At 40.9% G+C, this 19211-nt stretch overlaps 1 protein-coding gene across 8 annotated transcripts in view; it reads left to right on the top strand.

The window, feature by feature from the left end:
* RBMS1 (RNA binding motif single stranded interacting protein 1) overlaps positions 1-19211 on the top strand; it is a 213552-nt gene that overhangs the window by 69297 nt on the left and 125044 nt on the right. For 2 of the 8 annotated variants that reach the window (XM_065931630.1, XM_065931628.1), the window contains exon 1: positions 16226-16645. The exons of 5 other annotated variants lie outside the window; for them this stretch is intronic. In XM_065931630.1, coding sequence (XP_065787702.1) covers positions 16577-16645 — 69 coding nt within the window. In that variant the 5' untranslated portion in view covers positions 16226-16576. Of the gene's footprint in view, positions 1-15435; positions 15575-16225; positions 16646-19211 lie in introns of those variants that run through there. One more of the 8 variants, XM_065931634.1, reaches the window with a different exon arrangement.

Here is a 19211-nt window from a genome sequence, read left to right as displayed (position 1 = left end):
TCTGCCTGCAATGCAGGAGGCACAGGAGACGTGGGTTTGATAGCTGTGTCAGGAAGATCCCCTGGAGTAGGAAATGGCCACCCACTCCAGTATTTTTGCCTGGAGAATCCCATGGACTGGCGGGCTACAGTCTGTGGAGTTGACCTGCAAAGAGTCAGACATGACTTAGTGACTAAACAACAACAATGAAGAGATGATCAATTCCTCATCATCTTAAGGCAACCATCCCCTTTTATGCTTGTTTTTTAAGTCCTCTGCCTTCCAATAGCTGCTAATCTTTTAGCTTTTGGTTGCTTGGGATATAAAAATTAACACCAGGTCAGAGTTCTCAATTCTTTATTCCTTTTCTTGCATTTTTTTTTTTTTTAAATAAAGGTGAAAGGGAGGTTCTGAAGGTTATTTTGTAAAAATCTTTCCCAGATTCTGCCACTTGTATAATAGTTTATGAGTAGATGGTAGGCATGATTAGATCCAAATGGGCAATTATGTTTTTCATTTAAAAGTTTTCATCCAAAACTTGGGTTGAAGAACCTGAAGAGCAGTTCAATATTCAATAAAATACATTAAAAAAAAAAAAGATTTAGTTGCTCAACTTTCCCTGTTAGAGCATGACTATCCAAAGTTGCCAGTTCATGGGGCTTTCATTCTTCCTGCACTTTGGAAATGATCAGCATTCCCAAAGGCATTTGAGAGTATTTTCCCTCATTAGAGAAAAAGTGCTTTTCCAATTCTGAGGACTTTCTGTGTGAAAACAAAAAGAAAATAGATAATAAAAGTGCTGCATGAGCATGAGGAAAATTTTCTCTTTAATTTTGTGAAAATGGTAGTTTTTTCCCCCTTGAACTCATATACCAATAAATTTAAAATAACTTGTTTGTAGAGTTGCAGTTGTGTGCAAGGCATTGAGCTAGACCGCTAGCTCTTAAGCCTATGAATTCCAGTGAAATTCACAGTTGGATATAAGCAAAGTACACTACAAGTGGCCATGATAGGGAACAAATAGATTTCAGTGGTAAAGAGAGAGAAGACAGATAACATAGTGAATGCTGAGCAGGTGAACAGAGGCTCAAGGCAGTTAGGACCATGGGACCGGACCCCTAGAGAAAAGCCAGGATTGGCTCTCTAAATGTGGACTCCTTTATTTAGGGTGATTACTGAAGTGCTAGTCATGGATGAACTCATATATAGAGTAGAATCTAGAGCAGAGAAAAAAGTGAATGCAAAGGAGGACAACCGAAAGAATAGACATTCATGAAGAATTCCATGAAGCTGAATTACAGAACTAAATCATGTTGAATGCGGGCCGAGAGGCAGCTGCAGGTAAGTGGTAGGGACAGAAGCCAGATCACAGTGGTCTGTAGCTAGAAGGGAAAGAGAAGGTATAAACATCCACTGATGAGTGATCTTTTAAGAACTTTGCCAATGAATAAGAGACAGAATAAAATAGCTTAAGAAGCAAAGAAGCAATTTTCTTTCTTTTAGGATAGAGAAGACTTAAGTTAGTTTACAGGAAGAAAAAGCCATTGCATCTTCTGTTCTTATTTCTAAAAGGAAAATATATTCATGTATTACTTTCATAGAAAAAAAAAAGGAAGAAGAAGAAAGGAAGGAAAGAAGAAAGGAAGGTACAGAAGTTGGGTTGGGGAGATTGGTGTGGGGGATGGGAGAGGAGGTAATAGGGAAATTCATTTGAAATCAAGGATTCCGATGGAAATTTGTATCTCGAGAAGAACGGGGAACATTTCTACTACTTGGTAGTGAAGAATGCCAAGAAAAAATATATATATATTTGATCATCATATAAATAATGTCCAATGATCTCTATGTTATCATTTGGCAATGAAGAGTGAGATTTCCAGCTCTAGGGAAAAAAAATGAGAGGTTTGGAATTAATTCTGTGGGGGATGGGATAGGAAATCACTTGGAAATGAGTAAAGTGAACATTATGCTTAAGTGAATTTTTCATGAAGCCAATGAGAATGGTTATGATTTGCAGTTGTCAGCATTGCAGGAGGAGGAACAGAAAAATCTGATGGTCAGAACTGCTTGTGTGTAAGACGGGATGAAACGGCTGTGGATGCTGAACACTGGAAAGAACAGACTTGGTGTCCCTGATTTGGGGTTTTAGACTAGTTAGAAAGTGAAATGTATGTGTGTGTGGTGGGAGTGCTGTTGGTAATGGCGGTGGCAGTGTGACCTGATGGAGCAGAAGAATGAAAGGATAAAGAGAATGAAGGGGAAGCTTACATTTCTACATCTGGAATGGGAAGAATAATGGTGGTGTCAGATTAATGAAGCAATGCCTATAAAGTACTTAACAACAATGTCTGGCACACATTATGCACTGAAAAATGTTATCTAAAACTATTATCTTTATTAATAAGAGTGTAGAAGAGATAGAAAAATGGGCATTTCAGAACTCGATGGCATGCAACAGTGTTAGTCATTGAAGTCCAGCAAATATGCAAGTTTTCTTGAAGAAGAGTTCAAGCACCAACCTGTGAAGTTGGGATTTTAGATGACATGATATTACCTAGGAAAAGCTCTTAGCTGTGTTCAAACTTATGTTGAAGGTGGATATACGAAGATGACTTGTAATTTAACAAACTGAACTGTCTTATTTGCTTCTTCCCCAAACCCCATAACAGAGGTATTGTTATTTTTTCCCTTTTTACAGTTAAACAGATTTAGGTGAAGATTCCTAAGTTATCAAGTGTTAGGATTTTCATTTGAACCTGGGAGTTTTTATTGAAAGCTCATGCCTTGTTCATTCCTCCATACTATAAACAGCAGTGACAATCTGGAGGTGGTATGAGACAGAGTGCGTTTCAAGGGCTGTGCTGTTTTGCATTGAAGAGGAACATGGAAAAGGCAGATGCCTCTTGGTGTGGGGAAGACAGAATTAACCACTGGAATTTCAAGGGAAATTGTGTCATGAGGAGAAAGTAATTCTCAGCTGCTTTAGTCATTCTGAAATACATTTTGGTACCATCTTGGGTTATAATAAAATAAATCCTTACCTGAGAAAACATTTCATCAGTCCCAAAGCCTCTTATGTCAAGAGGCTATAATTTTTATGAACTTTTTTTTATAAACCTTTTTTTTTTTTTTTAACAAAAAAGAACAAAACATTATATTCTGTAACATACAAGTTATAGACATATCTTTTATGTCTGCATGCATGCTAAGTTGCTTCAGTTGTGTCTGACTCTTTGCGACCCTATGGACTAGCCTTCCAGGCTCCTCTGTCCATGGGATTTTTTAGGTAAGAATACTGGAGTGGGTTGCCATGCCCTTCTCCAGAGAATCTTCCTAAACCAAGGATCAAACCTGTGTCTCCTGCAACTCCTGCATTGCAGAATTCTTTACTGTTGAGTCACCAGAGAAGCCCATCTCTTTTATCTCTGTCTATATAAGTAGAGCTGAAGTTAAATGCTTGTTTTTTCTGGGTTCCTATAACTTACTGTCTGATTCATTATTTATAACAGTGTTTTTCACATAAGGATGGGAGTGTGTGTCCTCATCCTTTTTGACACAGAATCATATAGAAGTAAGCCACAGTGACTGATGGGAATATGCAGTATTCCTCAGGTGTGCTGGACTAGAAAAGAGACTAAGAACAACTGATTTATGGTGAAGCCAGGCCAATAAGTAACTTGCTGAGTGCTCACAGGATGCCTTTTAACATAGTAAATAGTGGAGAGTACATGGTAAATCTTGGTCATGGTTTCATCAGTAGAGGAGTTTACTATGTAAAGACGTTAGGTTGACCTAACAGGCATTTAATTCAGTCCTTAGAAAATATAGCGAGAGGTCTTGGAAAATAGATGAAAGTAGGAAAAACTCAGAGGGGGTGGACCGTGAGCTGTGATTTCAGCAGAGCAAACAGAGGGAGGGATGAATGTGGTTTGGCTGATGGAAAAACAGAGGCTGTTTCCTGGCAAAACTCAGAGCCAGAAAAGAGTGAGTTCATCTGCAGCCAAAACACAAATAGTAACCGGAAGAGAGGTAAAGGAGGAAAGGAGTTAGAAAGAGTGCTCTACCGGGGATGATCAGAAATTGCACTTGATGTGGGCGTGTTAGGAACTACTGGGATATGGCCGAAGAGGTCATAACAAAGTATTTTGGAAGCAACGTAGACATCAATTTGGAACAAATAAGGACTGGTTAGAGGGAGAAACAGAAGAGATTCCAGCAGTTCTAGTCTGAGGAAACAAATGGATATAAGATATCGAAAATGAAAAGAGAATCAGTAAGGACCATGGAGGCACTGCAGATTTAGAAGATGGGCATTTTCACTGTCAACTGTAGAAACTGACAGAATCCTGATATATTTCATCATTTTCCAACGGATTTGCTGTCACTCTTGTACTATCCAGACTGTAGTCTCATATATCAACTTTTTAAATGTTTTTCTCTTTTTAGGAGAAAAGAGCAAAATGGAGAGATAGAGTAGTTATTTAAAAGAATAGACGTTGGAACACCGAGAATCAATTTGCCTTGGTTTCTGCAGTCCTCTGAAAACCAACCTCACGAGGCGTTTAGTACACTGTATCATCTCAAAATAATTTAATTATGAAAAATTTCAAATATACACTAAAGTAGAGGGAATATCTTGGAGAAGGCAATGGCAACCCACTCCAGTCCTCTTGCCTGGAAACTCCCATGGACAGAGGAGCCTGGTAGGCTTCAGTCCATGGAGTCGCTAAGAGTCGGACAAGACTGAGCGACTTCACTTTCACTTTTCACTTTCATGCATTGGAGAAGGAAATGGCAACCCACTCCAGTGTTCTTGCCTGGAGAATCTCAGGGAAGGAGAAGCCTGGTGGGCTGCTATATATGGGGTTGCACAGAGTCGGACATGACTGAAGCGACTTAGCAGCCGCAGCAGAGGAAATATCGTCAACAATTATGAACAATTTGCCTATTCTTATTTACTGATAGAATTTAAGTGTCATGTGATAGAATGAAACAATCTATATGATTTTCAATTATAAGAGCTTGTATATCTACTTTTTAAAAATTTGGTAATTATTAAAACTTAAATTGTGTGTTTTTTTTTTTAAAGAAAGGAGACAGGGTATAGAAATGGGAAAAAGTCTCTGCCATGATTTGCAATATTTTGTACCCTGATTTACTTAAATGATGTCCTTGGTAAATAGCTTAAATGAAGTCTAAAACTTCTTAAAAGAGCCCATAAATAAAATATATTTTCAAATCACTCAAGAAATCATGAATTACAGAAACTGGAATGATATTCTTTAATACTGAAAAGTTTGGCTAGTAAATTCAAATTTATAATGTCATTGAATTAGCATATCTTAAAATCATAAGCTAGTTGTTACTTTAGGACATAATAATATCTGTTTCAAAAGGACTCTCATTCACTTTAAACATTTTTCTTATTTATTCATTAAACCAATATTTGAATGCATAGTGTGTGCCAGGTCCTGAGTTAGGGGCTTAGAATATATTGGTGGTTGGATGTGTTAATAATTTCTATAAGGTAATATTCAGTGTGAAATCAATTATAATTTTCTCTTATAACAAGGGAAACGTTACAGATAAATGAAATTCATAGATAACCTCCAACCAACATTTTGACCAACCTCGAGTGAATTACTAAGTTGACCAGTTAGTTTCACTTTTTCCTATCGGTTTTATCTTCACATCAGAAATGAAATGACTAAAAGGAAAGGTGCATGAAGAACGAGGAGGAAATGGGACTTGGTTGATTCCTGAACAAATATGTGCCCTTGGATACCAACACCTACTAACAGTCATTGCTCTAAGTGTGAACCATTTATATCTTTTTCTATAACTGAGTCATCTCACCTGCTAAGTTATTGCTTTTGATTCACTTTGTAATTTCATATCAATTTTAAGTGTTGTGATAGCCATTTTAGATATGTCTTTGTATCTGACTTACCTGATTCACATAAAAATTACTTTTCCAAATGGAAGTGCTAGACGATTGAGAATTACTACTCCAGGTTCTGCTAAAAGGTCGACTCTTAGGTTGGAATTGATGCTAAGTGCCAGAACAGCCCTGAACAACCTTTTGAGTGTGCATGTGTCCACTTGCATGCATTTGTGTGACTTAAACTTGGTAAAGAAGTAGCATCTGGGATGAATGTTCTCAAGTTTTGTTTGTAACTGACAACTTTAGAGCATGGATAACAAGACGTGGAGTGGAGAAGTCTGATAAATGTCTACAGATTTAAGCTCATCTCCTTTTCACCTTTCTTGTATAAATGCGCTCTGTATCTAAAGCACTAGGGGTAGAGGTCGAGGTGATTGTTAGGAGGCGGGGTGACTGTTAGGAGAGGGAAGCTGACAGCTCAGTTTGTTCCTTTATGAGATTACGGTAGAGTTTCTCATTCTGACTCGTGGAGACTGTGCTCACTAGTAAGACACAGTCAGATCTTGGAAAAACTGACTGTGTGAGTCTTTTGCTTGCAATCACCTAGTAGCTCTGGGTTCTTGTGAAGGTTAAAAACGAGTGTTTGAAAAAATATATTTCTGGAGCCTAAGCTGTAAGATGAACATGTGTGCATGGTATCCATGCACTGTGTTCACGTACCTTGTGCCATTCTGAACAGATTCTAGTGCTCACTTTTTTCACATATCAGCGTTGCTGAAATTCAGGATGCATCTAATAATATATGATGTTCTGTAATTGCTGTTGTCCATTTTTTTCAAATGTTAACATCTCAGTAATCGTTAAGCATATCATAATCAGTGGCATCTTAGATTGCATGACATACAATTTATATCAAAATATTTATAGGAGACTGATCTCAGAGAAATTTGTAGGACATTTCACTTTCCCTTCAAAAGTAAAGCAAGAAGATTTATTCTGACAGTAATAGTTGAGGTCAAGAGAGAAACCATTTGATTGTGGAATCCCATTTCCTTAATAAGTAACATACAAATGCAAAATGCAGCATTCATTACAACCTGTCCTAGGATCCCAAGTGATCGAAAGATTGATGTATCATGCTTAATATAACCTGTAAAATGTACTCTTTAAGCTTTGGTCCCTCCATTTCTCACATTCAGCTCTTTCTAGTTTCACCTCATCATCATTTTCAAAAGAGGATGCAAATCATCATTTGTAATTTGTGTGTGTGTGTCTGTGTGTCTCTCCCTGTGTGTGACTGTGTAAGAAAGCTATCGTTCCTCATTCATTCACACCTCCAGCAGAACCTACTATGTGTAGGACAGTGGGTTAAGGAACTCAGAGTTTACAGACTATATAAGCAATCTTACAAGGTTGTTAAGACTCAAAGTAAGATGACTCCACCCTCACTTTTATGGGTCAGACAGTGTAGAATACAGAGAAAAGCTGTATACAATCTACGGAAGACACCGATTCAAGTCCTGTGGTAGGAATATAATGAATAGGCTCAGATTTGGAGGCCGTTTAACAAAGAACCTTCTAAAAGAAATGGCTAAATATGGATAGATTTAATTTATTATCAGTCAAGGTGTCCCAGGGCTTCCCTGATAGCTCAGTTGGTAAAGAATCCTCCTGCAATGCAGGAGACCCCAGTTCGATTCCTGGGTTGGGAAGATCTGCTGGAGAAGGAATTGACTACTCACTCCAGTATTCTTGGGCTTTCCTGGTGGCTCAGCTGGTAAAGAATCTGCCTTCAATGTGGGAGACCTGGGTTCGATCTCTGGGTTGGGAAGATCTCCTGGAGAAGGGAAAGGCTACCCAATCCAATATTCTGGCCTGGAGAGTTCCATAAACTCTATAGTCCATGGGGTCCCAGAGAGTTGGACACGACTGAGTGACTTTCACTTTCACTTTCATGGTGTCCAAGGAGAGACGGTTGCATTCATTCTATATTGAATTGTTTCTTGAGTGATTATCATACGTCAGGCACGAGAACTAGCATTTAATTATTCTTTCCAGCCTTGAGGTCCTGCTTCATGACCTAAGTCAAATTGTTTAACCTACCTTAGGCTCACTCTGCTGTTCAAAAAAAGTGGATCGTGCCTGCCCTGCCACCTTCCCTGAGACTTTAATGAGACGTACAATAAAGCATTTTGTAAATTGTAACATTTTTATAATCTAATAAAATATAACAAAATAGTGTAATATAATATCTGCCTGCCTGCCTGCTAAGTCGCTTCAGTCATGTCTGACTCCTTGCGATGCTATGGACTGTAGCCCACCAGGCTCCTCTGTCCATGAGATAGAATGTTAGAGTGAGTTGCCATGCCCCCCTCCAGGGGATCTTAACTCATCTCCTGAGGCTCCTGTGTTGCAGGTGGGTCATTTACTGCTGAACCACTGGGGAAGCCCAGTATAACATATAGGTCTGAAAAATGTCCTCAGAAATTGTCTACTTCTTCCTCCAATTTAGAAGAATTTTTCACAGGATTTCACCATTTAATAATCCTTTAGTTGTAACTTCAGCACATCTGCCAGTAGATTAAATACTAGATTGGGAGGTGAAGGAAGGGGGAGGATCTTTTGGGAGGATCTTTTTAGTATGCTGTCAGCATTCTGGGAGTGTTCTTTATATTTTGGAATTAGGAACTGCTGATGTCATGATCAGTCATATTGTCATGACAATATCAGAATTTCCTCCTTTGCCTTTTCTTCACTTGGGGAGTATCAATTTGCCACAGGTCTGTCATCGGTTTGTCCCATATGTTAAGTGTATTCGATAACCAGAACTAGTCATTTCTTAAAGACACTCAGGGTAGGGAATTTTTATAAGCTCCTTATGTAGCCCATTGCAGTACTCTTAACTAAATATGCTGTTACTGGAAAGTTTGCCTTCATCTACCCAATCTAAATAGAAATTTACTTCTAATTTCATATTTTCTTTTTTTTAGTATATGTGCTGCCGAAGTGAGCACTAATTTCATATTTTCTTATGTGAACCTTAACATTTATAATTTAGTGGAGAATAGGAAGCTTTTTAGAATTCTCACTTATTATTCTGTTATCCGCCTCTTCAGGTAAAATAAACTAACTTAGCAACTAAAGAGAAAGGAAACTTTTATTGTTTTTTTCCTCTGTATTTTGAATGCTTAAAACCTTTATTTGTGCTGTGGATCCCAGGTTTTGCATAGACATTGTTTATGTCTCCCAGCATTTAGGAATGCCTTATGCCTTTTGTCACTCTTGGCTTATATCAGGGTTTTGTTTGTCCAAGGTAGTTAGTTGGTCAGTCTGTACTCTCCAAATTTTCATTCAAACAGTTGATTTTTACTTATGGAAAAGGGATGGTTACTCCAGATTTGAGTTTTGTTTTTCATGATTTAGAGATTTTTTGGGGGGGGGGGCTCTAGTTTTTCACAAATTCTGTTGACTTCCTAAGTACTTTCTGTCTCTTCCCAAGTCATGTAGGAAGAGGTGAATGTAATTAGCTGTTTTCACAGCACATCACCCCCCTCCTTGCCTCACTTCAGTTCTTATCCTTTACACATAGTCTGATTACTATAGTAGATGATTGATGTTCTCTCTTTAGGTAAACTATAATTGCAAAAATCACTTAATATCTTTCATCATTTGTAATTTCACTGTATTTCACAGAAAATTCATTGAATTACCTCAAAGTATTCTGAAGAGAAGCACTTATTTACTCATAGGTTTGCTATAGGAATGGAGAATACAGCTCTAGTATTAGATTCCCACAGTCAAAGAATATAGAGAATTGAGGCATCCATCTAGGTAATTTAGGAAAACAGTAATCCATAGTAAATGCAAAATGAAGCTTCTCTTTCTCCGGGTTTCTCAAATAGTTAACTCTACTTTGTTATAGAATTTGATCTACAGACACAAATTCAACACAAATTCTATAAGCGAAAACAAAAGTCTCAGCTTTTTAATTCATAGAACTTACCCCCATAATTTTGTTTTTTGAAAAGAATAAGGACCCATGTACCTATTTTTATAGAAAAACATAGGAAAGAAATTTAACTTACAGAGAACCTAGGCCAGAAATTTGATTGCGCTTTGAATTTTATTAACTTATCTCCAAGAGCAAGGAAGTAACTAATTTATGATGGGCTATTCCTAAAAATTTTTTGAGTGTAAATTGTTTGTTTGAAATTTAGAGGATGTTGTGCCACAGAAATAAATATCCTAAATGATGATTAGGATGTTAGTTGTCTGATAAGCATTTATGAGCCCACAATGAAGCTAATCTCGAATATAGTCTCCCACTAGATTATGAGGGAAATTCTGTTCTCAGTTTCAGTTCAGGATTTTGGAAATACCTTCTATGCAATCACCATCCCAGGTTTTAGAAGATAGTTCTTTTCTGCTTCTCTCCCAACTCCATTCCACCAACTATCCCCGAGAATAAGACTAGTGGTTATAAGAGGAGTTATATCTTAGCAACCATTAATTGAATAAGATTTAGGAGCTAGGTTGGGTCAGAATATGTATTTGTACTATTAAGTATGTAATCTAATATTGGAAACTTTGTCTTCGTAATAAACTGAATGGAAATTCAGTGTAATTTATTATCTTTTAAAAAGTGATTTGCCCAGGGTCACGTAGTTGGTAATGGATGATGCTTAGATGCACGCCCAGGCTTGGGCTCTTTGGTCTTTCCCCACAGGGTTTGGATTTGAACTGTAGATCACAGTAATAATACTCATCAGGAATATCATTGGGGGTAGGCAGTTTGGAGTCAGAAAGACCTAAGTTCAAACCTCAGCGCCATCATATATTGGATCTGTGGCCGTGGAAAGGTTATTTAAGCCTGAGCCATCTGGGCAGCCCAACAGTGAGCCTCAGTTTTCCCTTTAGTAAAATGGGCTGATTATTATTCTCTCATGATGTGTGTGAGAGCGGGAGAGAGGAACTTGCTGAGAAAATGCCTAGAATATAGTAGTTACTCAATAAATGACATTTATTAGTCCATACAGAGAAGCTGCAGTAGGGAAAAGCCCATTTCTTCTGTTTTGTTCACCAGAATAAATTTAAGAATCATTAGAATATTGCTTCTGATAAGACTCATCAGAATTTGGCCGTGTTTATGTTGTTCTATATGTCTTCCAGGATTATAGCTATAGAGCTATAGTTTTATTTTATTATAGTAGTTTCATTTTTATACACATGTGATTTTATATGCGTCTAGGGAGACTTTAGGTCTAGAATAAGATTGTAGAATTTTTTAAAAAGCAAAATAGTAAATAATAGAGAATATTGCTGCTCCTTTAGAAATGGGATACTTTATCAACTCTTATTTTGTATCAAGAAAGAACAGAAATTTGAAGAATCTGCTGACCTCATATTTTTCTTTTTTCTCTTTTTTCCCTGCTTTGCTGGGAGCTAGAGGCTTTTGTTATATTTTAGACATAGAGACTCTCAAATGTAAACACATTTTTTTTAAGTTTGAACTGCTTACACTAACAACTACTATATGTTTATATTTTATTCCTTAAATATTGTAATGTAAAGTAATGTTGGATGAATTGTTCCTCTTATTTTGTTTTTAATGTGACTCAAATAAAAAAGGGTGCTTGACATGCCTTAGCACCGATCAAGGATTAGAACCTACCACAAGTCTCCTCTTTTGCTGACAGAGGTATTCTATTATCTCATTGGACATCTTCTTTACCCCCCGTTTTTCCCCCTTCTTTCAAAGCTTAGCTCTCCCACCACACTTTCTTTGAGTAATTTTATTCAAAGGCTTCTTTCTTTCCTATATGAGGCTCAGTAACACGTGTTGGAATGGGGGGCTCTCCTACCTTTTGATTTTCCTGCTGCCTTAAGGAGTTTATTGGTAAGTGATGATTTCAACAGCAGTCACCCCACATCTACATTCTCTCTCATATCACCCATCTCTCTCTCATACAGACACACACACACACACTTTTTGTTTTTCTCATCTGCAGAATGCTTCTTTCTGAATGTCCCTCAAACAAAAACATTTATACAGCTGAGCTCCCCACGCCCTTGTTATATCCTGTATTGATCTCACCCTGCAGTGGACTTGCACAGTGCGTAATTGTACCACTTGTCTGGCACTTATCACTTAATGCCTTGCATTATTCGTGTCCAGCAACTCAGCGCTGTAGGGGTTACAAGTACTCACCTGGGAATTGGAGCATTATTTATAAGGCTTTTTTGAGTCCCAGCTTTATAGTGTTGAAGGAGCACAGGACAGGATCTTTTAACCCTCACTCAATCTGGGTTTGAACATTTGCTTGCTACTTCCTAACTCTATGGTTAAGTCAGTGAGTCTTCACTTGTTTTCCTCTCATCGGTAAATGAAGCCTAATAACCCTTCCAACTTCATAGGGTTGTTGTGAAAGTGAAATGAGATGTGAAATTTATAAATGAAAGTCTCATTTTCAAAATATTTCTATGGGACAAATATCTTCTCAATTCAGATTCTCAGATTGTGGTTTTACAAACATTTGGGAATCACGAAATCTCATCTCTGCGAGGCTGCAGGCTCCTGCATGTACTGATGGCTCTGTCCTTATTAGCCTCATTCATAGCCTCCTCCTGCCTCACAGTGTGATCTCTGATAGCATGCACAGTCTTCCCATTCATACAGAAATGGCCCTGGTCCAACATACAACCTCTTTAAAGGAAACAGGACAAAAACAAACGTGGGAGAAAACCTTGAGTTCACCTAGGCTCTTGAAACAGACCTTCTGTCAGACATATTTTTTAACCTCTTAGGATTAAGCCTTGGAAAGCATCTTCATTCAGCCATTCAGCAAACAGTTCTCAAAGACACAGGCTCTCCTTACCTAAATTTGGTCTTTTTCACTTGTCCATTCAACCTGCTCCCTTGCTCCTGCTCTTTGATGATCAGCCAGCCTTACTAATAGCAGTTATTTACACAGTATACCCACTTAAGTCTACAAACCACCACTATAAAACCTGGGAAAACAATAATAATAGCTGCCATTTATTGAGTGGGGCACTTTGGTTGGAGTACCATAGATATACTTAGGACAGTCAGTAAGGAGTCGGAGTCTCAGAGAGGTTAACTGGCTTGCCCAAAGCCATGTGGCTAGTCAGTGGAAAGCTGAAATGTGGAGCCAGATTGGTTTGACTGTTTAATTTTGTCCCTTGGATTGCAAAGTCCAGATTCACTTAAGCTATCTGAAGAACGAGGGGTGGGGCTGGTTCCCCATACACACAGAGGGGCTGTTGTCAGTCTGAAGAGCCAGAGCAGCTTCAGGGACTCCATCATGTCCCCGCCAAGTGCTCACCCGCTCCTGGCATCTGCTTGCCTCTCCGTTTGCTGCCAGTCAGCTTCCTGTTACTCATAGTTTCTGCTTCCTCATAACCTTGGCTTGCGTATGGTTTTGGCTTTTTGTGGCCTCAACTCTACCCCTGGCACTCTTGCAGTTTCTGCCCCTTTCCTAACTGGTTCAGTTTTCTGAATCAGATTCCCAGGGGTGAGGATCTGATTGGCTCTGCTCATTTTTTCAGTCCCAGTCATGTCATAGGTCACTGGCCTATCTGTGGATTGACTGCTCTTGGGTCAGATTCCCACAACTTTACCCACCAGCTGAGCTGGGCTGTGGAGGATGTTGTCTGACTGCCCACTCAACAAAGGCTCAGTTTCCCTTTCAGGAAGATGAGTATCTACCAGGCAGATTCCAAAGCTCTAATTTTGACCACGATAACTTACAGTTTCTCTGGAATGCTTCCTTGCTTTGTCCTAAAATATATTTTTTTCAAAGGTCAAATATACCTTCCTAGATGAATCTCACTGGTATCTCTTCTTGTAGCCATTTATAAATAATCACTTGTGAATATTTATAATTGATTATATATGTATATATTATATATATGGTTTAATATTTGTTATTTCTCTTAGGTTGAAATTATTTGGGCTTTAGTGACTTTGTTATATTTTACATTTTATAGTCGTTGAGGGCGGAAAATCTGTCTTCTTTCTTTGCAGTGCTTAGTTAAGTGTGTAGTACCTTCCTGAATCCGGAACTTTTGAACCCTGGCTTGTAGACATTGTATAAATATACATCTTTCCTTGTTTCCTTTTATGCCATCCACTATATCGAACATTTTGTCTTGTTGCTATTTAGATATCATTTTTATTCTTAAAAATAGTCCTTGAAATATTTTTAATGTTCTTAGTATATTTTAGTTACCTAGTTATTAGAATTGCTCTTGTAGTCCAATTTAAATTGTATTATCACTTAAAATCTTGTCTTAACCCTGTAAAACAACTTCAGGGTATCAAATCAAGTCTTCCCATTCTAGAAGAGCACAGTATCCAAAGCATCATGACCTTAGAGCAGAGCCATAGAAAAATTAATCTATGCTGTTCTTTTGTGGTTTAGACTGTGGTTTCCTAAGAGACCAGTCATGACAACTGAGGTTGTACATGGAATTTTTTCCATAGATGACAGGTTGGGACTGCCGGGGTCTTGGGCATTAAGTTCTCAGCAAAAGGCATCTATGACTTGAACAGTTCTACCTAAAGCCTTCTATTTTATCCCTGTGTTTGATGACTTAAGTTCTTAGCAAAAGGCATCTATGACTTGAACAGTTCTACCTAAAGACTTCTATTTTATACCTGTGTTTGATGACTAGGTAGAAGGACCTAGTGCCTGGAGACAGCAAAGGAGCAGCCAAAATGGCTTGGAGTAGTCCTAAATAGTATATATATTAACACAGAGCTGAATGTTAGTTGCATTGTTTTTATTCAATCATTTAAAATAACAGATACATTTCTCTGAATGTTTTCTAGCAAGTTCTAACTTGCCAAACTGTGCACCTAGTACTGTGCTTAGAGTAAGTTTACTATTGCTGCTTTTTCTTTTTTTAATGAGAAGAATTAGAAATTATATGTATAGTTTGTGTATGCAGTTTTTAAGTAGGCGAGACTTGCTAGTTCTCATCACTTGTCAGAGAACGTTTGGAGCCCCTCTGTGTACTGATGTGGTTCCCAAGGTCAGCAGTGGGAAGGGCATCTAGGTTGGATATTTTTCAGCTCCTTGCTGCTGTAACACCCTTGAATGGTCACAGCTTTGCTAGAAGATTCGATTTCTTTAGGGACCACTTTGTTTTCCTTAGGGCAGCCAGAAGTTGAGTGCCTTCACTTCTTAGCCAAGTTAGGATTTTTCATTATCATGGCAGATGACCCTTTCAAGGGAGGCGTTAGAGGCCAGAGGCCAAGGAAGAACGCTGTAATATTGACCGCTTAGTGTGGTAACATTATCCCTGATAATATTCTCTGTTCAGTCTCTGCTGAACAGGCCAACTGTCTGAGTGACCCATCCACACACAGCGCCTGTGGGACTTGCCCTAGAGGCCGTCTGCATTGCTCCGGTTATATCTGGGCTTGATATGCTAACGAATGCAAAGCTGATCAGGAAAAAAAAATGTGGGTGCATCTTGAATCGCCTTAAATAATTTCAGTTGAAAAACAAAGGAAACTACCTCCTCCCTTTGCCCCTGTTTTGCAGTTTCTGTGTCCCTTCAGTGGAACACATTTGTGTCGCATCTAATAATTAAATATAGAAGGATCGTGCTCTTCCAGTTTTCGAGAAGGCTTGCTAAACCGATGGCTTGAAATGATTTTCGCTATTTGATTTTGGCATCTCAAAGGTAAGCTTGCCAAACTCTGGCATAGGAACGAAGCACGAACTTTACTGTGCGTGTTTGCGGTGAGGGGGTGGGGAGTGGAGACTTATTTTCTCTGCTAAAATTTTCGCGAGCGAATTGGGGGAACGGGGATTTGCAGAGGTTTGATGGAAGGCTGGTGTGTTCACTGAAGTAGGTGTGATCGCCCGCACCTTTTCTGGGAGGGTGGACGGTAGGGGGGTGGGGGGGTAGTTTGGAAGGATGAAAGAAAAGATAGAACTGGGACCAGCTGGCTTCCTACCCAGGTGTTAGCGTGATCCCCGACGCGATGCCCTGAAAAGGGGCTTCGAGCCGGGGTGCAAAGCTGCAGCGGGTGCTGAGGCCAAGAATCTAGGAGAAAAAAAAAAGAAAAGAGGAGGGGGGTGGCTACTCCAAGGAATGTGCGGCATGCGGGGAGCCAGACCCAACCATTGCACCGGAGCGGGGGCGCCGGCGGCTTCCCCGGCCGCGTGGCCCCCGCCCCGGCCCCGAGCCCGGGAGGGAGCGCCTGGGGGCCGGCCGGCGGGCCGGCGGGGCGGCGGGCGCGGCGCCGGGCGGGAGGGCGGGGAGGCGCGGGTGGGCCTGGGCGCGGCGCGAGGCGGTGCGCGGCCGCCTCCCCGCCCCCGGCGGGCGCGCTCTCGGGGCGGTGGTTGAGGCCGCGGTAGGTGGGGACGCGGCGGCGCTGCTCCTCCGCTGCCGCCGGGAGAGTCCGCGGCGCCGCCAGCTCCGCGCGCGAACTCCCGTCCATGGCACGCAGGGCGGCGGCCGCCCGAGCTGCCCGAGTCCTGCCCGCCGCCGCGCCGCACTTTTAGGCGACTCGGGAGGTCGAGGGCGGAGGAGAAGTCAGCCCGGAGCTGCAGCCCCCGCCGGCCGCCGCCGCGCGGCGAGAGGGAGTTCCCGGAGCGGCCGCGGCCCCGGCCGGCCCCCTCCCTGCGCCCTCCCCCTCGCGGCGAGGCTGCCCCGCGCCCGCCGCCCGCGCCCGCCGCGATGATCTTCCCCAGCAGCAGCGGCAACCCCGGGGGCAGCAGCAGCTGCAGGACGCCCTATCGCAAGCAGGTGAGGCGGCGGCGGGGATGCCGCGCGGAGGCCGGCCGCCCCGATCTACAAAAGGCGGCAGCGCCCGGCCAGACTCCGCTGTCCTCCTCGGAGGGACCGGGCTGGGCGGTGACCTTGTTTCGCAGGAGGCGGCTCGCGGGGACGGCTCGGGCCGGTGACCTTAGCTGGGGAGATGCCCTCGCTCCCGCCGGCCGGGCCGGGCAGGACGCGGAGGAAGGGGAAGGGGCGGCGGCGCGGCCAGAGCAGGAGCGCTCCGGGCTGGGGGCTTCGCCCAGTTCTGCAACAAGTTTGGGTTTTTTTCTGGAAACCTTTGTGTGTGGAAGAGTAAGATAATAAGTCGTAACACTGGGCTACAACAATCTTCACTTGGAACCTCAAAGAACCTACCCGATTCGTACTAAACCCGGAAGACCAATATGTGTGTGTGTGTGTGTGTGTGTGTGTGTGTGTGTTCGCGCGCGCTCCCCCTCCCATTTATATATTAAAAAAAGAAAGAAAGAAAGAAAGAAAAAGAAACAGGAACTTCTACTGTCACTTTCTCAAGGTTTTCAGTTTCCAGCAGCACAGGGGAATCCTGTGACATCCTAGTTGCAGAGATACTTGGATAAGCCTGAGTCATACACATGCCTTTTCCTATTTTAATACCGTTTCATACATTTTTTAACAGATTGAACTCCAAAGGCACTTTAGTGGTTAGATCAAAATCCCCTGCCGGGAAAATGAGTGGAGCTGGAAGCTTAGAGTCATAGCCTTTTGTTTTGTTTTTCATCTTTGTTTTTAAAAGAAGGTTACTGAAGCCATGTTGTGATAAATCTCACAGAGCCTTTCAGCAGCAGCAAAAACAAAACGTAGCCTTAAATTATGTAAAAAATGTGCAGGTCTGTTTAGAAAAGGTTAAACTGATTTAGAGGTCAGTGGCAAGATGCTTGTTGAGAAAACAAAAACACGATTGCAGATATTTTTCTTCCATAATATATCTCTTGTCTACATCCTTAGCCACTGAGACAAATCAATTAAGTTATTACCCCCATAATGATTCAATCAAACTGTATCCTTCCATGCAGACCATGGCTCTGTTAAGATCATGACAGATGACAGCGATGCGTGGTGGCTTTCCTAAAGGCGTTCACAGGGTTATTGATTATGTTTAGTCCTTTTTGTTCTCAGAGTCATTTTGGGGGAGGGAAGGCATGTCTTAGCATAAGTATGTCTGAAAGTGGCCCTAATTTTCTGAACACAGTGACAGTGTCCAAAAGTAATTTTTTCTGGCCCTTGTGTCTTTCACTTGTTAGCTTCCCCTTGAAAAGACAGTAAACACACCTAGTCTGTATTCCCTTCCTGCCCAAGTAAATGGAACTTTTACCTGGCTTAAGAAAAATCCCTCCTTTTATTAAAAAAAAAAAAAATTATGCGTTTGTGACTTGGTTGAAGTATATACTAAAATTGTCAAGATTCAGAAGCCGGCGTCTCTGAACTCTCTTCCTGTGGCCTCATTTAAAAGAAATACCTGGGATCCAGTACACTTACATCAACTTCATAAACGAAGCCAGTTTACAATGAATATTCTCCTGAACCCTCCTCCCCCATCCACCTCCTTCTACCTGAAAAGATGGCTAATTATGTAAGGGCCTTGTGTATTCATTTATTTGTTGTCAAAACCCGGCGGGGTGTTAGCTCTGAAATGGGGAAAAAGCTCTGAGGGCGAGGCCTTTTGCTGTGAGGGGCTGGAGGTTTTGTGTGTGGAGGGGGACAGCCTGCTGGTCTGGAGCACGCTGATAAGATGCTCTTCTTTTCACTGGGCTCTCCTTAGATTCAGAGACTAAAAGGGCTGACTGAATCAGAAAAACAAACAGACTCTTTTTTTCTATAGGCGAGGAAAGAAATGAATGTGTAGGCATTATACAGACACAAGACCCTGGGTACCAGTGGTATTTTGAGTCAAAGGTTTCTTTTGTTAGTATTTAGCCATTCACTGGGAAAACACACTTCCAGCGCGGGGACCTGGTTACCATGAGTGACTTTGTGATCTCATCCTGGCATAGTCTAAATGGGAAGTCTAATTAATGCTTCTTAGAAGATTTTGTGATATCAAGCTTGCACGTTTCAGCTCACATTACTCTGTTCATTTAGATGAAAGAATAGGTACGTTTTAGGTGTATAGTGCAATTTGATTTTAATGTAGAAATATATAATCAGCTGTTAGAGCTGATTTAAGATAATTTGCCTGAGGAAAACTCTGAATGTGAGAAATACTTGAAAATCACCTTTGGAAAAAAATGAGCCAGAGTCACATTTGTATTATACACATATGTTAGTGGCAAACCATCGTTGAGCATCTTACAGCCTGTGGATTGCTGTTCTCAGGGCTTTAGGTGGATTAACTCATTTAGTCATCTTGACAGTCCTACAGGGCAGGTAAGAATATCTTTATTTTTGCAGTTGAGGAAACTGAGACAGTTTAAGTTCCGTGCTCGGTCTGTATGACCCAAAGTGCGGAGCCAGGATTTGGACCCTGGCAGTCAAGCTCTTTAAAACTGCCACACCTTAGCACCTGCTTATTACACGC

The sequence above is a fragment of the Muntiacus reevesi genome, chromosome 3, assembly GCF_963930625.1.
Source record: "Muntiacus reevesi chromosome 3, mMunRee1.1, whole genome shotgun sequence".
In the NCBI taxonomy this organism is placed as follows: Eukaryota; Metazoa; Chordata; class Mammalia; order Artiodactyla; family Cervidae; genus Muntiacus; species Muntiacus reevesi.
This window is presented reverse-complemented; position numbering and strand designations above follow the sequence as displayed.